The sequence below is a fragment of the Corylus avellana genome, chromosome ca1, assembly GCF_901000735.1.
Source record: "Corylus avellana chromosome ca1, CavTom2PMs-1.0".
In the NCBI taxonomy this organism is placed as follows: Eukaryota; Viridiplantae; Streptophyta; class Magnoliopsida; order Fagales; family Betulaceae; genus Corylus; species Corylus avellana.
The window spans coordinates 34533376-34550810 of NC_081541.1; the positions used below are offsets into that span (position 1 = coordinate 34533376).

Below are 17435 nucleotides of genomic sequence, written 5' to 3' on the forward strand. Positions count from 1 at the left end.
ACGAATATACGTTTTTAGATACAATAGGAAAGAACATAATGAAGATTTTCTATATTCTAAAATAACCTAATAAAGATCTTTAAAAATTTTGCTACCTGGATTGCTTTTAAAAGAGAACCAACAAAGAGTTATATTGGATGGTATCTTGGAAAACATAGACGTAATCACAATATCATCACAGTTCCGTTCCCAAGAGGTAACTCAATCGATTGGGACCACGCTTAAATGAAGCGAAGGTCACTAATTCGAATCCCCCTTCCCCCTTTTGTGCGGACATGTCAAAAAAAAATTCATCACAGTTCCTTCCCATGGTAGAAGGAATATATTTCAAAAGTAATTCACAAATTTAAAATGTAGCAAAAAAGAGCAAAACTCACAAAAGATGAAATCTCTCTTAAATTGTTAAAGGCATTTCCAGAAACATGTTACCAATCTGAACCATCAGGGAAGGGTTTGAGTGCATCTTCCTTCCCATCAACATAAAATTCCACAACTGCTTTCATTCTCTGAAGCTTATCAGGGTGATAATTTACATGAACAATTACCGGTTTGAACTTGCTCAGGTTATCATCGTTCCTCACACTCTTGAAGAGGACTTTGCTGTTCATAAAAAGATAGAAATCCATGGTTCTCCTGGCAGCATGAAGCCCATCATACCCAGGATGAGAAGGGTAAAACAGTTCCTCATTAAAAACTGCCTGGTCCCAAGACCTTGGCTCTCTAGAAAGTCGACCAGCTACACGATCCAGAAGCTCAATTGAAGGGATTGTTGGTCTAATATAGAAGAAACCAGAGTTATAGACCCAAATCCGCATCGTATGAGCAAATCGCGCCCATCCCATTGCAGGTTCATCAAAGACATCATTGTAGCCATAAGCTGTCATGTTATCATGACCATCAGTCATGGACTCCACATCAGAATCCCTATAGAGATAATGAAAAGGATTCTGCAAATACACAATATCAACATCTGATAGAAGAACACTATAACCCAGCTGCAAAAACTCCCTCAGAATACGAAACTTCAACGCGGAGACAGCATGGTTCCCTCCATTCCTCGCAACAGAATCAATACCTTCATCCGGGTCTCTCTTATACACTGGAACATCATTTGACTTGCAGAACCTAGCAATCTCGTCATCTAAAGCAACAACCAGATAATTGGTTATACCCACTCTCTTAATATTAGTGAACCAGACTTCCAACATGTCCTTCACATTTGAGTTTGCAAGAGCAACTACAAGCTCTCTCTCAACAGCAACTTTCTCTAGTATCTTTGCCAATCTTGGATTCACAGATTCATCAGGCACCATGGTATAGGTGGTTCTTAAGCCCTTGACAGTACCAAAAGGTCCAGCTTTCTGCTGTTTACCCAACACAAGAAACTGCTTCTGCGCCTGATCCTTCCTTTGTTCAGCCAATCTAAGCTTTTCAGTAAGCTCCCTGACTGTTTTTTTCAACTCGGCATTTTTCACCGATGCTGCAACAAACTCCGATTTCAACATGTTCATCCGTTCAGACGATTCACAAGGGGCTGAACCAACCTGGTGAACAAACAACTAGAAAAACGAATATTATTTCCATAGACCTGAAATGTTTTTCTTAGAATCTACTGAATTCATATATTCAAAACCATGGCAACTCCATACAAACCATACTCATGGCCACAAGATGAAAAGATTATAAAAAAACCGTATAAAAGATGCACACTATATGAGATGTATCGGCACGAATGAAATGAACTCCCCCTCATCTCACATTTCACACAGACCAAAATGGGGACTGAGCATATACCAATCACATATTCTCAGTGAATTATCAGAGAATTTAAGATTTAACAATAATTCCCAGAAACAGAAAAGTAGAGTAAACAAGCACCGAGTGTCTCATCCATTTCATTATTACAGACTCAGCCAAACCGTCCAAAATTACTCCCTCTGTCCCAATCTAAATGTGTTGCTTTCCTTTTTGCAACGTCCCTAAATGCATGTCCTCTTTCTTAAGTAAAATTTATTATACTTCAATAATCTTGTCATTTCTAACCAAGACACAAAAATTGGGATGAAGGGCATACAGAGATTATTTGCTAGTTGAATTCAAAGTCAAACAACAGAAACTCAAAGTCAACGACTTCGTTCCCACCAAATTTCAGGATCCTAAATCAGACCCACCAATCCAATCACGGATCACCAAACTTTCACAATCAAACACTAAAAACCACCAGTTGGAAAATAACAATTCAATATCCCAAAACAAAAAGAACCTTCTTTTATTGAAAAACTAAACTGCGGGCATGGAGATCCGAACCTGCGCATTGTTAGAATTGGAGACGCGGGAAGTGTAAACACGGGCTGGGGAGAAGAGGCCGTGAGGAAACAAGAAGGCGAAGACGCAACCCAACAGGACTCCGACTCCGATCGCCGCGGTGATTGCGACCCTCGATTTGTCAAGCGACTGCGCCGTGTTCCGCATCAAGGGCCCGTCTCTCCGGCTACTCATTGGTGGGCTTTAATGGGTGTACGGACTCGGGGTCTCAGAGGGAGAGGAAAGCAAGTGGGAAGAGTTAGCTCATATTGTCGGCAAAGGAAGACATTTCTGGGTTTGTGAGGAGAGAACGAGAGAGATTGTGGACAACTGAGTGTCAGAGAGCGAGCGGTACTTCGCTGTATGGGAAGTTCAGAGGGTGGTTGGGCAGAGCTAGCAATAGCCCGGGGGAGGTAGAGTTGAATCATGGAGCAGTGAAAGAAGGTAACAAGCAGAGTTGACCAAATTAATGAGCTTTTAATTCTTATTTAATTGATTAATTTAATGAGAGTTGGTTGTGTAATGTCCAAATGCAAGAGAAACGACTAGTCAGGGTACACATCCTGTTAGTTTGTCTAAGTAATTTTTTAGATTATAAGATGATGGTGATCAGCTTATAATTTGGTATGGTAAGATTACGACCAAGTGCAAGAATTTGGACAACTCGGTGCATGGTCAATCAAACAAAACAGCTTTCATTTAAGGATGGGATTCTCTACAACTGGATTGAAATTTGGACAGCCCACACAAAAGAGGTTGTGGGGCAAATTACCCTAGCCCCCTACACTGGCCACGAAAGGTGAGTTCTACACTTCCTGTATATGGAGTGTCCCAATTTTAGGTTATTGTTTGTTTCGAACCCTATTTTTTTTTATCTTGGTTAAATCAAAAATATTTTCGATTCATTAGGAAAACTTCCTTTAAGCCGCATCAAATGGTTTTTTTATTTTTTTGTAAACCATTTTCTGAATTTGAATTTGTTATTCTCAACCCATAATACTAGATTTCCTTCTCGCACACACTCTTTCTTACCGTTCATTTTCTACTGCCACTAGCCACCGTTGCCTGAGGTCTTCAAAAGTTGCTGGTAATTGTCTCCAACGCCGAGGTCGTCGGAAGCCATTGTCACTGCCATTGCCGTTACGATTGCCGTGACTAATTTTCCGTATGAGTCAATGCCGAAAATGTTTCCAGCTGAAATTCTTTTCCCGAAAAAATAATTTCCTTAAAAATATTTTTTAACAATAAATATGCTAGGTCGAAACAAACAGAATCTTAGCGAAATTCAGACACTCTAATTGTTGGAGATCCTCTTTTTTCATTTCTTTGTATATGCCAAACCCTAAAGAAACACCGCCTGAAAAGCGGGAGAGGAGTATACCTCAAAGTGCAGTAGAATGACAAGAAGAGTGGTCTCTCTCTTCTATAAGAGAAAATCAGGATCTGGACTGTTCCTGCCTCAGTTGGGTTTTTTATTTTTATTTTTTATCATTGAGTCCAATATTCACATATTCTTTTCTCCATGTTTAGGCTTTCTGATAGATAAACAAGTTATGAATGAATGAGCATGGAGATATATTCAGAATAAAAAAATCTTAATCATTTGCACCGTAACAACATTGCATGACAAAGAACAAGGAACAAAATAGAATCCGACTCTATTGTATGAGGTCAGTAGGATGGAGAGATACCTTTTGAAAATGAATGGCGGTCTCTTAGTTTTTCCACATCCAACTAGACCAGGAATTTCTATATCCAAAAGCATCTGAAATCAATCATGTTGTCATGCTGAAATTTGAAGATGACCTCAAAGTGATGTCCTGGATATTTCATATAGTTCTTCAGTCAAGAAGGCTAAGGTTTTATACATATCCTCTGTTTTAGGGTGAGACATATCACTAGAAGTGAATGTGTGAACTCTGTTTTCCAAGTATACCCAGCTGCAACCAGCAAGCTTCTTGACCTCCTTCCCTCTCATCTTCTTCCTTATTCTCCCCATCTCATCCCAATTGCCCTCTGCAGCATAGACATTGGCCAACTGAACATACCGAGCGCCGTCATCTCCTGCACTTTTTAGTAGTTTCTCCTCTGCCTCTCTAGCAAGTACTGTATTTCCATTTATCCTACAAGCATTAAGAAATGCCCCCAAGATTACAGCATCCAGTTTTATTGGAATCGTTCTTATGAAAGCTATAGCCTTTTCTAGTTGAGTAGCCCTTCCGTACAGATCAATCATACATGCATAGTGGTCAATTTCAGGCAATATGTTATAGTCTTTTCTCATGGAATGGAAGAACTCCTCACCCTGTTCTACTAATCCACAATGACGACAAGCTGATAGAAGTGCAACAAAGGTAACTGCATCAGGTTTGAAACCTCTCTCCACCATTTCCCTAAAAAGCAGGATAGCTTGATTTTCATGCCCGTGGTGAGCATAACCAGCTATCATTACATTGTAAAGCACTGAATCTCTGACAATAACTCTTTGGAAAATCTTTTCTGAATATGCGATCTTCCCACATTTTGAGTACATATCAACCAAAGCAGTGATCAGCTTCTCATCCATCCCAATCCCCACTCTTAGTACATAAGCATGAATCTGCTTTCCAGGCCCCAGGGCAGCTTGTATTGCACAAGTGCTGAGCAAACTGACGAGGATCAAAGCATCAGGAACAGTTTCTTCCTTAGCTTTAAACTCATGCCAAAGTCCAATTGCAGCTTCACATTGCTGTGATCTGACATAACCTGAAAATAAAGCTGTCCAGACAACAAAATTCTTCTCTGGTAATGAATCAAAAAGCCTTCGGGCTTCTACCATGTTGCCTTGTGATGCATGCCCCACAATCATCGAAGTGATTGCAAAGGAGTTTTCAATCCCAATTGCTGCATGAACTGACTCTGCGTATTTCATATTCGCACACTTGCAGTAGACATCAACAATGCCACTGCTTATAAATGGATTGAAACTCAACCCATTTTTCAAAACCCAAGCATGGACTTCCTTTCCAAGCTTCATACTTTTCAGCCCTGAGCAAGCACTCAAAACACTCGCAAAAGTATGTTCATTCCATCTAAAGCCACTCTCAGCCATACGAACAAACAACCTCAACGACTCCTCCTCACAACCAACGTTAGTGTATCCCGAGATCAATGTGTTCCAAGAAACCGTGTCATTTAACTCGGGATCTCTCAAAAAAATATCCAAAGCCATCTCCAATTTGCCTTCCCTACAGCAAGCTGCCACCATTGCATTCTTGGAAACCAAATCAACCACCCCACTACCACATCCACTAGACACACACAATGCTTCTTCAAAACAACCACATTTAGAATACATATCTATAAGAGAGCTAACCGCAAACCTGCTTAAATCGTTAGCACTTTTCACCATATAAGAATGTAACTGCCTCCCATATGATACCACACTTAGCTTGGCAGCCAAGTTAAGCATCGTCGTGAGAGTAAACTCATCAAATCCAATCCCCTCACGTGCCGACTGCATGTCAATAAACAACTTGAGTGCCTGATCTTCATAATCATACCCATCAGCACTTACATACCCGGATAACATTGAATTATACGTAACCAAATCTCTTTGGGAAGCACCATCAAATAATGCTCGCGCTTGTGTCAAGTTTTTTGATTTTATATACGCGGAGATTATTGCATTCCAAGAGAAGACGTTTCGTTCAGGCATTTCTTCGAACAGTCTGCGAGCTTCACGCAGAAGGCCATGTTTGGAGTACAGGTGAATGAGTTGATTGGACGTGAAAATGGTTGGTGTAAGAGCAGCTTTTATGGCTTGAACTTGATACTTAAGGCCTTCTTTCAGGGACCACATCACACAGGCATGAATACGATCTGAGAGTTGAATAACGTAGAAGAAAAGGAAAAACAGCGCGAGTTCTTTTTCTTGCTTTTTCCTCTTGTTGAGAACCGACTCGACGTCGTCTAAGAGTGGACGAGAAAGTTAATGACATGTCAGCAGAAAAAAAAATATATGACGTCAATTTTCGCTTTCTTTTATTTATTTATTTTATATGAATTTTGATCCATTAAAATGAAAAACGTATAAAATTTCCTTAATTAGTGAAATAATTAAGAACATATAGTTGTTGACCATTAACTAATTAGTGTTTTTTTTTTTTATTACTTGATATGCGATTCTGCAAGTGGGGTCGGGTATTCAAGGTTTATTCTCCATGAGTCAAAAAGGCTATGCTTAGTAAGTTCCACGTAATTAAAAAAAAAAAAAAAAAATTGACAAGATCAAATCTTTTACTTACCAAATGGTCAAATTTATTTATTCTTTAATTGTTTGGGGTAAGAAAAAAAAGATAACAAAGTTTTTCTCCAAATTGAGTTTAGACAAAATTTATCCAACTCAATTTATCAAACTAAATATACAGCCTTAAAACACATAATTCTTACATGCATTTTTAATAAAATTAACAGAAAATGTAATGCTCACATGAAAATGTAATGCGTCTGCGGGATTCATTTGGTGGTGGCGGCGGCGGGCTCATCCAAACGGTGGCCCTTGGGGTGGTTCGGCCACCCCCAAAGGCCAAACAAATAAATTTTTTTTTTTCATTTGGGCCCTTGGGGGTAGGGCCATGGGGTGGAGCCACCCCATGGCCAAACGGTGGCTCTTGGGGGTGGTCCGGCCACCCCCAAGGGCAATATAATAAACAATATATATATTAGTTTTTATTTATTTTAAAAATAGTAAATAATATTTTATTATTTTTTTAATATTGGAACACGTGGCAGAATGATGGCCTTAGAATTTTTCCTAGGGCCATCTTGGCCATTAACTGGAGGCCTCTCCAGTCCAACAGGACCGGAGAGGAGCCGGATCCCCAGAAAAGGGGTATGCTGAATGATGTTTCCATGAATATCAACCAAAAATCAAGGATCAATCCAGAGACAGCCTCAACATATTTAACAACCAAAGATAAGAAAGACTATTGGCAAAAAAGAGAAAGATTGACATGGTGTTCAAGTCGAAATTTCTATCAGATCAATAACACATGCACCAGTTTAGCTAGTAATTTCAGAGTCAAATTACTTTATGATGCTTTTACAACATCGATTGATTGAATACAACTTTGCCACTGGAGTACACTGACCTCGCATCATCTGCACAGAAGAAATTCACTTAAAAAAATGGCAATGTTTACCAACTTTTTAGTTATTTTGGTGATGAATCCTTTCTTTTGTAACATTACCATTCAGTTTTGTAAATACAATATATGAACACTTACCTGCAATATTGGCCAAATTAAATGCAGTCGGCACATTGGTCTCTGCCTCAACAGAAGCTTTGGCTGCCGCAATTCCAACCGCCACACTCTGCATAACATTTAAACCTGCACAAATAGAAGCAAGCATTCCGCCGACCAAGCAATCACCAGCCCCTGTGAGCCTCACCACTGACGCAGGAAGCGCGGGAAAATGCACAGCGAAAAGATGAGAATCCCTTTCCAAATTTGTAGCACCATACCAATGCGGAGGACAGCTTGATGTCACAATCTGATAGAACTGTCTGCTAGAACCATGTGGTTTGATTCTCTCCAAAACAGCTCTCATAAAGCTTGGCCCTCCTCTAGAGCATAAGAAGGCTCCATCTGAACCAAGGGTCACAACAACTATTCTGATACCCTTTTCTAGCAAAGCCCAGATTGCTGGTTTTAGCTTTTGGAACAATGATTCTGTTGAATATTTATTTCCCCTTTCGATTGGAGGAAATGCATTTGCACAAGACACAGCATTTGCCATGGCAATAAGTTCATCTTCGTTGGGTGAAGCAATACTTACCTGCAGAAAACCTCCAGAAAAGATAAGTGAATAAAGTGTTGGATCAAGGGTAGCATGTGCTACACAAATTCCATATCCTAAAAGTTTGGCTGAATTAAGTCCTAAGCATGTGCCACACAGAATGAGGTGGCAGAGTAGAACCCAGAACATAAATGACCACCTTCTCAAAAATTCCCAAGTTTCGGCTTTAAGCTAAGAAGAATTGATTGTAAATGTGCGTGCATCCAAAAAGCATAGCACTCACATACTTGGCAACCGAGGCAATTCTTCTGGATTTTGCAACCGATACGGGCTCAAACCACACTGGAATATTAGATTCTGCGGCAACTGAGAACACCCAAATGAAAATAAAACTGAGAAATAATAATAATAATAAAGATAAGATAAGAGTGGAAAATTGAGAAATAATTATAATCAGCAGAGTTGACGGCCAACAATTAAAAATAATAAATGTATTGAGGAGAGAGAGAGAGAGAGAGAGAGAGAGTTTGGAAGTACTTTGGCAAGAAGCTTCTAGAGCAGGAGGATTCAGGTTTGCATCAACCATCAATATTGGAGCAGAACATATATTGTACTTGAATTGCCTAATCCACTCAGGCGTAAGAAACTTTTCCTGTGTCAAGGTAATAGGAAAAAAATATATAACACCCTGAAGGTACTATTCTTAAGCTTGTATAAATTGGCAGATTACCTAAAGCCACCTAAATTAACTCACAATAGCTTCCACGCTTGCAACAGCAGCCGCCAACTCTCCACTGACATCAAGTATGTTGCATACAACCGGAGTCCCAATATCTTGTTGCTTCCGAATCCCTACTCCAAGCAAAAATATGTAAGAATAGACTAGGACGCTTTGTACTGAATTATTTCCATATTCAAGGAGGAAAGAGGACTGAACCTTATTCATTAATACTTCAATTTGACTTCCACTAAGATGTGAAGAAAACAAAACTTGCAATGTTACTAGTGGCTAGCATTGAACTGGCTCTCCTAAAACGTAATTTTTTTTTTTCAGCTCCTAAAACTTCTATCAAACAGAGTGCCAGTAGATTATATATGAATTAGGACTACATTCCTATTTATCTCAGAACTCCTAAATTTTCAAGTATAATTATCTCCCTCATTGAGGTTCTGTATCATTAATTCATTTTATAATTTTTTTTCCTTCATACATATTTCTAATTATTCTTGTCACTCTAAAATTCCCAAGTTATTCTCGGTATTTTACCAGAGCCAATAAAACTATGCAAAGTACTAAATTATTAATTATAGTAGTCACACCAGCGAATCCAGCATGAAAAATGTTCAAGGAAAACATCATGGTGGAACCAAGATGTCCACCATTGAACTGGGAGTTGTGAAGACTATGAGTGAGACTACCTTGTTTTAGTGACAAAACTCTTTTTGTGCCAGAGATCAAACCACCCCAACCTACAACAAGATTGTTTTGAGTTTTACAGTTTCATGGCCAAGTCAAAATAGGAGTAAAAGACACAGGCTTATTGAGTTTTAAATACATTCAAATTTACATGTGAATCAAGGATTTAAGCAATATTGAAAAGCAATGATCTCCACAGATAATAACAAAAGGCTGTCGTAAATGTGAGAAGAACAACCGTCTGTAGATAGCCCAGCAGATTTCCAGTGCTCCAACAACAAATTTCCTATAAAGAAAAGTAAAAATTGTCAGATTTGGAAGAAGCTATATTTGCTGTTGGTCGAATTGGATGAGGAGAAAAACAAATAAATAAATTCAGCAACAGGCCTATTAGCTATGCATTTTAATCAATCCATATATGTGATGAAAAAGTTCTAGCTTCTAACAAATTCACCATATTATTCATAGAACACTTCTAAAGAAAGAGAAAGAACCAAAAAAAAAAATGATTAAACCGACATACAGTTTTCCCACACAATCCCACCTGTGAACAACCACAAGTGCCAATATCACCTGGAGGTGGCATGCCTCCTGTAAAAGCCACAGAACTATCAAGATAGCCCAAAAGAAAGGGATGCAAAAACCAACCTGCCATATCAAGCCCCACAGCACTAATCATGAAAGGCTTTGTTCCAAGCTTCGACATGCAGTCTGCAACATTCCTTGCTACACCTCCTAACGCATAACGAACCTGAGCAGAAGACTCCGTAACAGTAAGTATCATGAATATATTTTTTGATAAATAATTCAATCTTATTAAAAGCACATAGGGGCACATCCCAAGTACATGGCTAAGTATCAAGCGTGTATATATATATATAGCAACTTGATTTTAGCATCTTTGTTTTCTCTCATTTTAGCAATGAGATGCACATGTTATCATCAGATATAAATGAATCCACACCTATGTTTGTATTGGAATTTAAACTAACTCTTCATCAATTAACAACATTTAATGTCAAGCTCTAATTTAAAGAAGAAGAAAAGCATGTCTTTTGGTGCACTGATATTTTGGAAACTATCCAATTACTCCAGATCAGCTTAGAATAACAATACTCAAATGGGGTTCTTGTTCCATCTTTTATAGTTAAAGGACATAGTGTCTGTTTGGTTTAGCAGTTTTAAATCATGTGGTTCGAAAAAAATTGCAATTTCAAAATGCAATTTTTAAAAACACAGTTAAGCTTTTAATAAAACCTGCCTATTTGAAAAAATAAAGCCTTAGACTACTTTTAAAATAGTCTAACAATGAATTGTTGGGCCAAAGCCACTCATAAATTGAATACTTTTGAACAACATAAGACTTTACCATGTTTATCAACTTACAGTTTATAAATCCACCAGAAACACCGTTGCAGATATTAATCAAAGTCTAAATAAACATTAAAAATACATGGGAAATAAGAAGAAATTAAAAATATATATATAAAGAAAAAGAAATTACCTTGCCAGGAGTGGTGGTTCTGGGATTTGCAGGGATTGAAGGTGTGGCATGAATGTCCAACACCATACCCCCTATGACCACAGTTTCAGCCTCACCATTTTTCACTTCCTCACCCTTTAATGAAACCTAACAATTACCCCAAAAACAAAAACAAAACAAAACAAAAAAAATTGTCAGTCCAAATATTTGCTACATATACTCGATTATTAGGAAAAGAAAAAAGAAAATTGTTCATGAAATAATCTCACCGGATGAAGAACAGAAATGGGTTCACGTGGCAGTAACAGGTGACGGTAAATAGCCTCCACTCGCCTCTGAACACTGCTCTCCATTTTCGCATCTCTGTGAGACTGTAGGTGTTGCTCGGCAACTCTCTGATCAGCTATGAAGTAAAATTGACAGAAAATCCTGGTGGATCAGAAATTGGGCCTCAATCCGACATCATGGGCCGAATGTCTCATTTGGGCTCAAAGGACCGCTCCAGATTTAAAGAATCAGACTGATTCAAGCCTCGGGCCGATCTAGGACTAGTCTGGAAAAAGCCCACCATTAACAGACAAATCCGCTTAAGTTGGCCCTTCTTTGGAACCTAATCAATCCAAGTTTTGGGCCTATTTAGGAATCTATTACTTATCCTATAAGAGTGCCACGTGCTGCCATGCTTTTGGTATAGACAACTTTCTTATAATATCACGCTGGCAGTCCATAAGAGTGCCACGTGTTGCTATACAAATAAAAAACATTAAACAACAAAATTTGACAAATAAATTTAAGGGTTAAATACCTAATACTCCTAGAGTTTCATTTCTTTATTTTTTTTCCTCTTAGAGTTTGATTTCTATCACAGGAGGCACATGTAGTTTTGATAAAGACCAAATTGATCCTTTAATCCATTGATTGTTAGTTGACTTAACGAAAGTCCACGTCACTGACATGTGGATCATTTAAATTTTTTATTTTTTTAAAAAAAATTAAAAAAAAAATATTTTTTCAAAATAAAAAGTTGGGGCCTTGCCATTTGGCCATGGGGGTGACCTGGCCACCCCCATCTGGCCGGATGGGGGTGGCCAAAACCACCCCCAAGACCCATTGGTCTACATGTCAGTGACGTGGACTTCCGTTAAGTCAACTAACGGTCAATGGATGGAATGATCAATTTGGTCTTTATTAAAATCACAGGTACCTCCTGTGATAAAAATCAAACTCTAAAGGGTAAAAAAATAAAGAAATCAAACCCTAAGGGGTAAAAAAATAAAGAAATTAAACCGTAGAAGGTATTAAGTATTTAACCCTAAATTTAATTATTTAGTGACCAACCACGTATGGCATTAGAGACATGAGAATTGAGATCATATTTCCTCCTCATCCAAAATGTGAATGTAGAACCTTATGCTTGTCAAATTGCTTCATGTATTATCAGCATTTGTTTTAATGTGTTTAAGATGATTTTTAGTATAAGAATAATGCTAGAAACCACAATTTTATCTCACAATGCCAATGTGGTAGTCCAAACCAACCATTTAATTAGTCATTGTTAAACAAAAAAAACAAAAAAATCAAGGTTTGATTGGGATTGCCATTGTGGAATAGTTATGGGATTAAATGTGGCATAGAGTGATGCTATATACACACCAGTGTCCCACTATATTAACATGATATTATTAATCTACCCTTAAATCAGCCCTTGTTTAAAGAAAAAAAAAATCTAATAGTGAATTGACAACATCAAGTCAGCATAGTGGGATGCAAGTGAAATGAAGGTGTAATATTTAGGGCCCGTTTGGTTCATAGAATACATATTCCATTATGAAAAGTGAATAGTTATTACTGAAAATAGAGAAGGGTGGAATTAAATAGTTATTTATATTCCTTAGTTTGGTAACACCACACATTCTCTCACTGAAATTGAATCAAAATCACTAAAAACCCCATATTTATTTATTTAGTTTTTCAACTCATCTTATATATATATATATATATATATATATATGCTAAGTTTAAAATAAAATAAAAAATGATATGGGTAATATTGAAAAATGCATTACCTTAAAGAATAGTTGTTTCTCTCATTTTAGCTATTCTTCTATGTAAGGAATTAGTTATTCCCATGGGAATAACTATTTATAGGAATAGGCCCTTACCAAACAAAAGAATGCCTATTCTATTTCATTCTAGGAATTTATTCTGCAAACCAAATGGGACCTTAGTATTTCTCCTTAGTATAATGCTAAATACTACACTCTCATCCTACTATGCTAACTTGGTAATGACAATCCACTCTTAGATCGGTCATTGTTAAAAAATAAATAAAAAAAATAACCCAAAAGTAAATTGACATTGCCAAGTTAGCATAATAAAATAGTTATAAGATATTGACGTAACATTTCTCAAGATGATAATGTTTGAAGGAGAAAAAGTAGGAAGATATGAGTAAGTGATTTAATATAAGATATGTGGATTGAAGCAAATCTCATTTAATATACAAGTAACACTTATCTTGTTAGCATGCAGTATCTTCTATGTGCACATATTTTTTCATTAATGTTGGGATAACTTTAATTAGAGTACAAAAAACATTTGATGCTTATCCAATTGACTGCATTGAAAAAGTTGAGTTCATACCACTTTGTGCAAATTCTATCCTACTGCTTTTATAATGAAGAAGTTCTAAAATAATATAACAAACTTAGAGGCATTAAGTTCAAACTTATGATCTTTCGTCTAATACAATTTATTTCAAAAATTAGGTTGACAAAAAATTAATTTAATCATTTAATCCCGACAAATTATGACACATTTTTTCTTACAATGATGATGACATGATGATGACGATAATGACATGACAATGAGGGTGCTAATGATGTATCACAACAATATAACATGTATGATATTAACAAGCAATACAAGGAAAGATGGAAAAGGGTGGCCGGTGTGTCCTTTGTTGCAGCTTTGAAATAGCCACACATTAGAGTCGTGCAACCCATAATTGCTTTTTCACACATGATTGAGTGACAAAATCCTCCGTAAGTCTTGTGAAGATCTTTGGGATAACTTATATGCACACTTCGCATGGCATTTCTTTTATAATATTTTTAATATTATAATTTATTTAGTTTAAGGTTTGTTGTTTATCTCTTGTAATTTCTTTATAAATATAAACTATTGTTATACAGTTTGTGATACTTAAATATATTCAAGATGTAGCCGTAACCGGTTTATTAGTTTCTCTTGCTTCCACTCTTTTCTCTTTTTCATATTATATGTCGTTATACATCTCTACACATTCAAATTGAGGATGTCATCCGATTAGTTTTTACTAATCATTCAAAATTTCCTTATAAACTAATGTGAGATTATCTTAATGGTGAAAAAAAAAAACAATTAAACAAGTAAATTTAATTATTGAGTAACTAACATAGTAAGTGTCACATGAACTTAATATAAACTTGTAGTAAAAATTATAATACTCCTATCAGCACTATCTTTACTTTTTTGTTTTTTTTTTTTGTTTTTCAAGCAAAAAGGTAAAATGAGATAATCAATTGTGACTATTTTATTTAGGCGTGATCATGGTAGCGTCTTGATCATTATAGCGTCTAATGAAAACTACAGGCACTCCCAACACTATTTTTCGCTTGTAGAAAACTTGAACCTAAAAAGGCAATTTTGAAAATTGGATTAAGTGACTTTTATATGAAACTTTTGAAGCTTAAGAAATGTCCAAGTTCATGTACACTTGGGTAGTATTGTACATAGTGATAAGATTGATTGACAAAAGTGGCAACAGCTTTTAACATATATCCCAGAAAAGTCCAAGGGTGTGATTACAATAATTTTCGAGTCAAAGTCTTTCTGATCGAGCACATGGATCTTTGGTGTACTCAAATTCAATGGTCCCCCGGATATGTACATTGAGAGAGTCCAAGCTCATTTTTGGAATATGGCATTTAGCTGGGACAGAGACCCATTTTCATATTCAAAACATACCAATTATTAATCTACCAGTTTCTGTCTCGGTTGCGTTAAAAAAAAATAGTTGGAAGAAACTAATTATAGCTATTTTAGCTGAGTGTGACTATAATAACTCCTGCTTGATAGGAGTTATATAAGAGGAGTCTAAACTATATGAATTGCAGACATTCTCTCAAGTCTGACTGAATTATAATCTGACCCAACCCTATCAAGGTATCAATGAAACTCAAAACGTTTAATACTAATAATAGAATTAAGAATTCCTATTTTGGGAATCGAACTTTAATCCTTATACGGTCAAAACAAAACAAAACAAAATCTTAACCATGCAATTAATGGTTCATCTCTATTTTCGAGTAAATAAAATAAAATATTAATTAAATGAAAAAAATTTATAATTTAATATTTTGGGACAATAGTGTAATATTGTTTTACTCTAGATCTTCGTTAATTTGATCTCACTTAACAATGAATTTACGCTGTTATATATAGTCTACCGATGGTGATTTGGAAAACTCCGAACCTTCCCGTACAAAACGAAAGACATTAAAAAAAAAATTAATAAAATAAAACAAGTTGTCGTATGCCATCAACGACAACTTTTCCTTTCGGCTACACGCAGCAGCCAGCTCCGAAGTCCAAACCCCAATTTGATTTATATTCATGTTATCATCACTACGTGGATTATTTTGTCATCATTATTGATTCCAATGAATAAATTAAGGCCACTTAACCTAATAATTCAACGGTAACATTTTTTTTTTTTCTTTCAAATGTCGAACAACCCGTGACAAAATTAAATAATCTAAGACTCAATAGTTTTATAGTTAATATATATTAAACAAATCCAATCATATTTTCGGAATCTAAAACTGTTTTTCAACTTTAATTCCTAACTATTATTCGACATCTGACCCCAAACTTTCCTTATCAAACTATTGGAGTTTAAAGCCAATCAAAAAATATTCATTGGCACCGATAAGTAAAATCAAACTGACTTGCAAAAAGCGGATTCTTTAAGAGTTTATATTCATATAGTTAATATTATACTTAAGCTATATAGGACATTTAAGATTGTAATATACCACTAAATTCTGCAACCGACATTTACGGCAACTCACTCTATTAATATTGACACAATGATAGTCATTTCTCTTATGGCGATTCTACTCATTTATCAGTATTCAATGAGTTAACACTATACATATACATAATCCAACCTATAAGTCATTCCCTCCGTCACTCCACCACAATGCCACAACCCATTCCATCTCATAGTTGACGAGTTACGGACAGTGCCATACTTGATGTGGTGGTGACTCTTATACCAAATAATACAAACACTAGATAGAATTCACCCTTGAAACCTGGCTTCCAAGAAGAAAGTGTTCAAAAGTTTATATACTAATTGGTTAAAATTTGTATTCAGTTATGTAAGACAATTAGAATTGTAACAACCCGGGTGGGATGAATCGTCCGTATCCATATGCAATATAGCTAATCCATGAAAGAAGATTCTTAAAAGAGACTTCGATGTGTTAACTTACCTAATCAACAGGGCCGGCTCAATGGCTAGGCCATTGAGGCGGTTGCCTAGGGCCCCCAGTTAGTAAGGCCCAAAAAAAAATTTAATAAGGCCTAAAAAAAATTTTAATTTTATTTTAACATAAGGCCTATTTTTTTTTTTTTTTTTTTTTTTAAATAAGGCCTAAAATTTTTTCCTATAAAAATTTAAGGCCTCTAAAATAAGGCCCAACATAATAAGCCCATTGTAAAATAAGGCCAATTAACCCCAAAAAAAAACAAATATGCCACATTAATTTTTTTTGGTAACTAGTTAAAAGTTAAACTTAAAAGTCATGAAACAACAATGAGAAAGAAAATAATAATAATATTATTAAAATAAATATTATTTAATTAATATTTAAATATTAAAAAAAAAAAAAAGGTCCAACTTCAAAATTTCGCCTAAGGCCCCCAAATATATTGAGCCGGCCCTGCTAATCAACTACGAGTGCCGTAAGTTGGACGGCTCGACCGCCTATCCGAACAAGTGAACTTATCAAACCCTCGATCTATAGGTTTCCAAAGAACAAATTAATCCCATCAAAATCAAACCCTCCCCCATGCAAAACGATAAACTCATTGCACCTGTCTTTATCTTGGTTAATTTCTTTTCCTTCTTTCCTTTTTCCATGTGGGCAAATGCTATATTGCGTTTGGTAGTTTATTTTTATTTCCATTTCTAAAAACTGCAAAGAAGCTCGCTCACAAACAATAGAGATACAATGGCAACGGGCAAAAATTCAAAGGCACGTGAGGTTGTGAGGTTGACGAAGATGCTCCTTGGAGTGCCGTTTCTCTCACTCTCACAAACCACGTGGGCCCTCGTTTTGAAAAACAAGCTAGGCTACTTTTTTGTCAACTTGTTAGACTAAATTACCCCTCTATGAAGTT

The 17435-nt window shown here is 36.3% G+C and overlaps 3 protein-coding genes across 4 annotated transcripts; all 3 read right to left on the reverse strand.

The window, feature by feature from the left end:
* Positions 1 to 278: 278 nt before the first annotated feature.
* On the reverse strand, positions 279 to 3152 carry LOC132177188 (arabinosyltransferase RRA3-like). 2 transcript variants are annotated; one of them, XM_059589443.1, is made up of 2 exons: positions 2308 to 3152; positions 279 to 1544 (listed from the first exon to the last, which is right to left on the reverse strand). In XM_059589443.1, exons 1-2 carry the CDS (start codon positions 2497 to 2499, stop codon positions 426 to 428), a joined length of 1311 nt encoding a protein of 436 aa, XP_059445426.1. In that variant the 5' UTR covers positions 2500 to 3152; the 3' UTR covers positions 279 to 425. The 2 variants fall into 2 exon arrangements, with proteins under 2 accessions (XP_059445426.1, XP_059445419.1); XM_059589436.1 differs by having other exon boundaries at positions 279 to 1559.
* A 157-nt stretch (positions 3153 to 3309) lies between these two features.
* Positions 3310 to 6286, reverse strand: LOC132177179 (putative pentatricopeptide repeat-containing protein At3g18840). The gene is made up of 2 exons (XM_059589427.1): positions 3996 to 6286; positions 3310 to 3506 (listed from the first exon to the last, which is right to left on the reverse strand). The coding sequence occupies exon 1, from the start codon at positions 6143 to 6145 to the stop codon at positions 4112 to 4114; it is 2034 nt and encodes a 677-aa protein (XP_059445410.1). The 5' UTR covers positions 6146 to 6286; the 3' UTR covers positions 3310 to 3506; positions 3996 to 4111.
* Positions 6287 to 7217: 931 nt separating this feature from the next.
* Positions 7218 to 11368, reverse strand: LOC132177203 (pseudouridine kinase). The gene is made up of 9 exons (XM_059589456.1): positions 11255 to 11368; positions 11007 to 11132; positions 10151 to 10253; positions 9741 to 9788; positions 8840 to 8937; positions 8623 to 8737; positions 8369 to 8451; positions 7572 to 8124; positions 7218 to 7446 (listed from the first exon to the last, which is right to left on the reverse strand). Exons 1-9 carry the CDS (start codon positions 11336 to 11338, stop codon positions 7388 to 7390), a joined length of 1269 nt encoding a protein of 422 aa, XP_059445439.1. The 5' UTR covers positions 11339 to 11368; the 3' UTR covers positions 7218 to 7387.
* Between the last annotated feature and the right edge of the window lie 6067 nt (positions 11369 to 17435).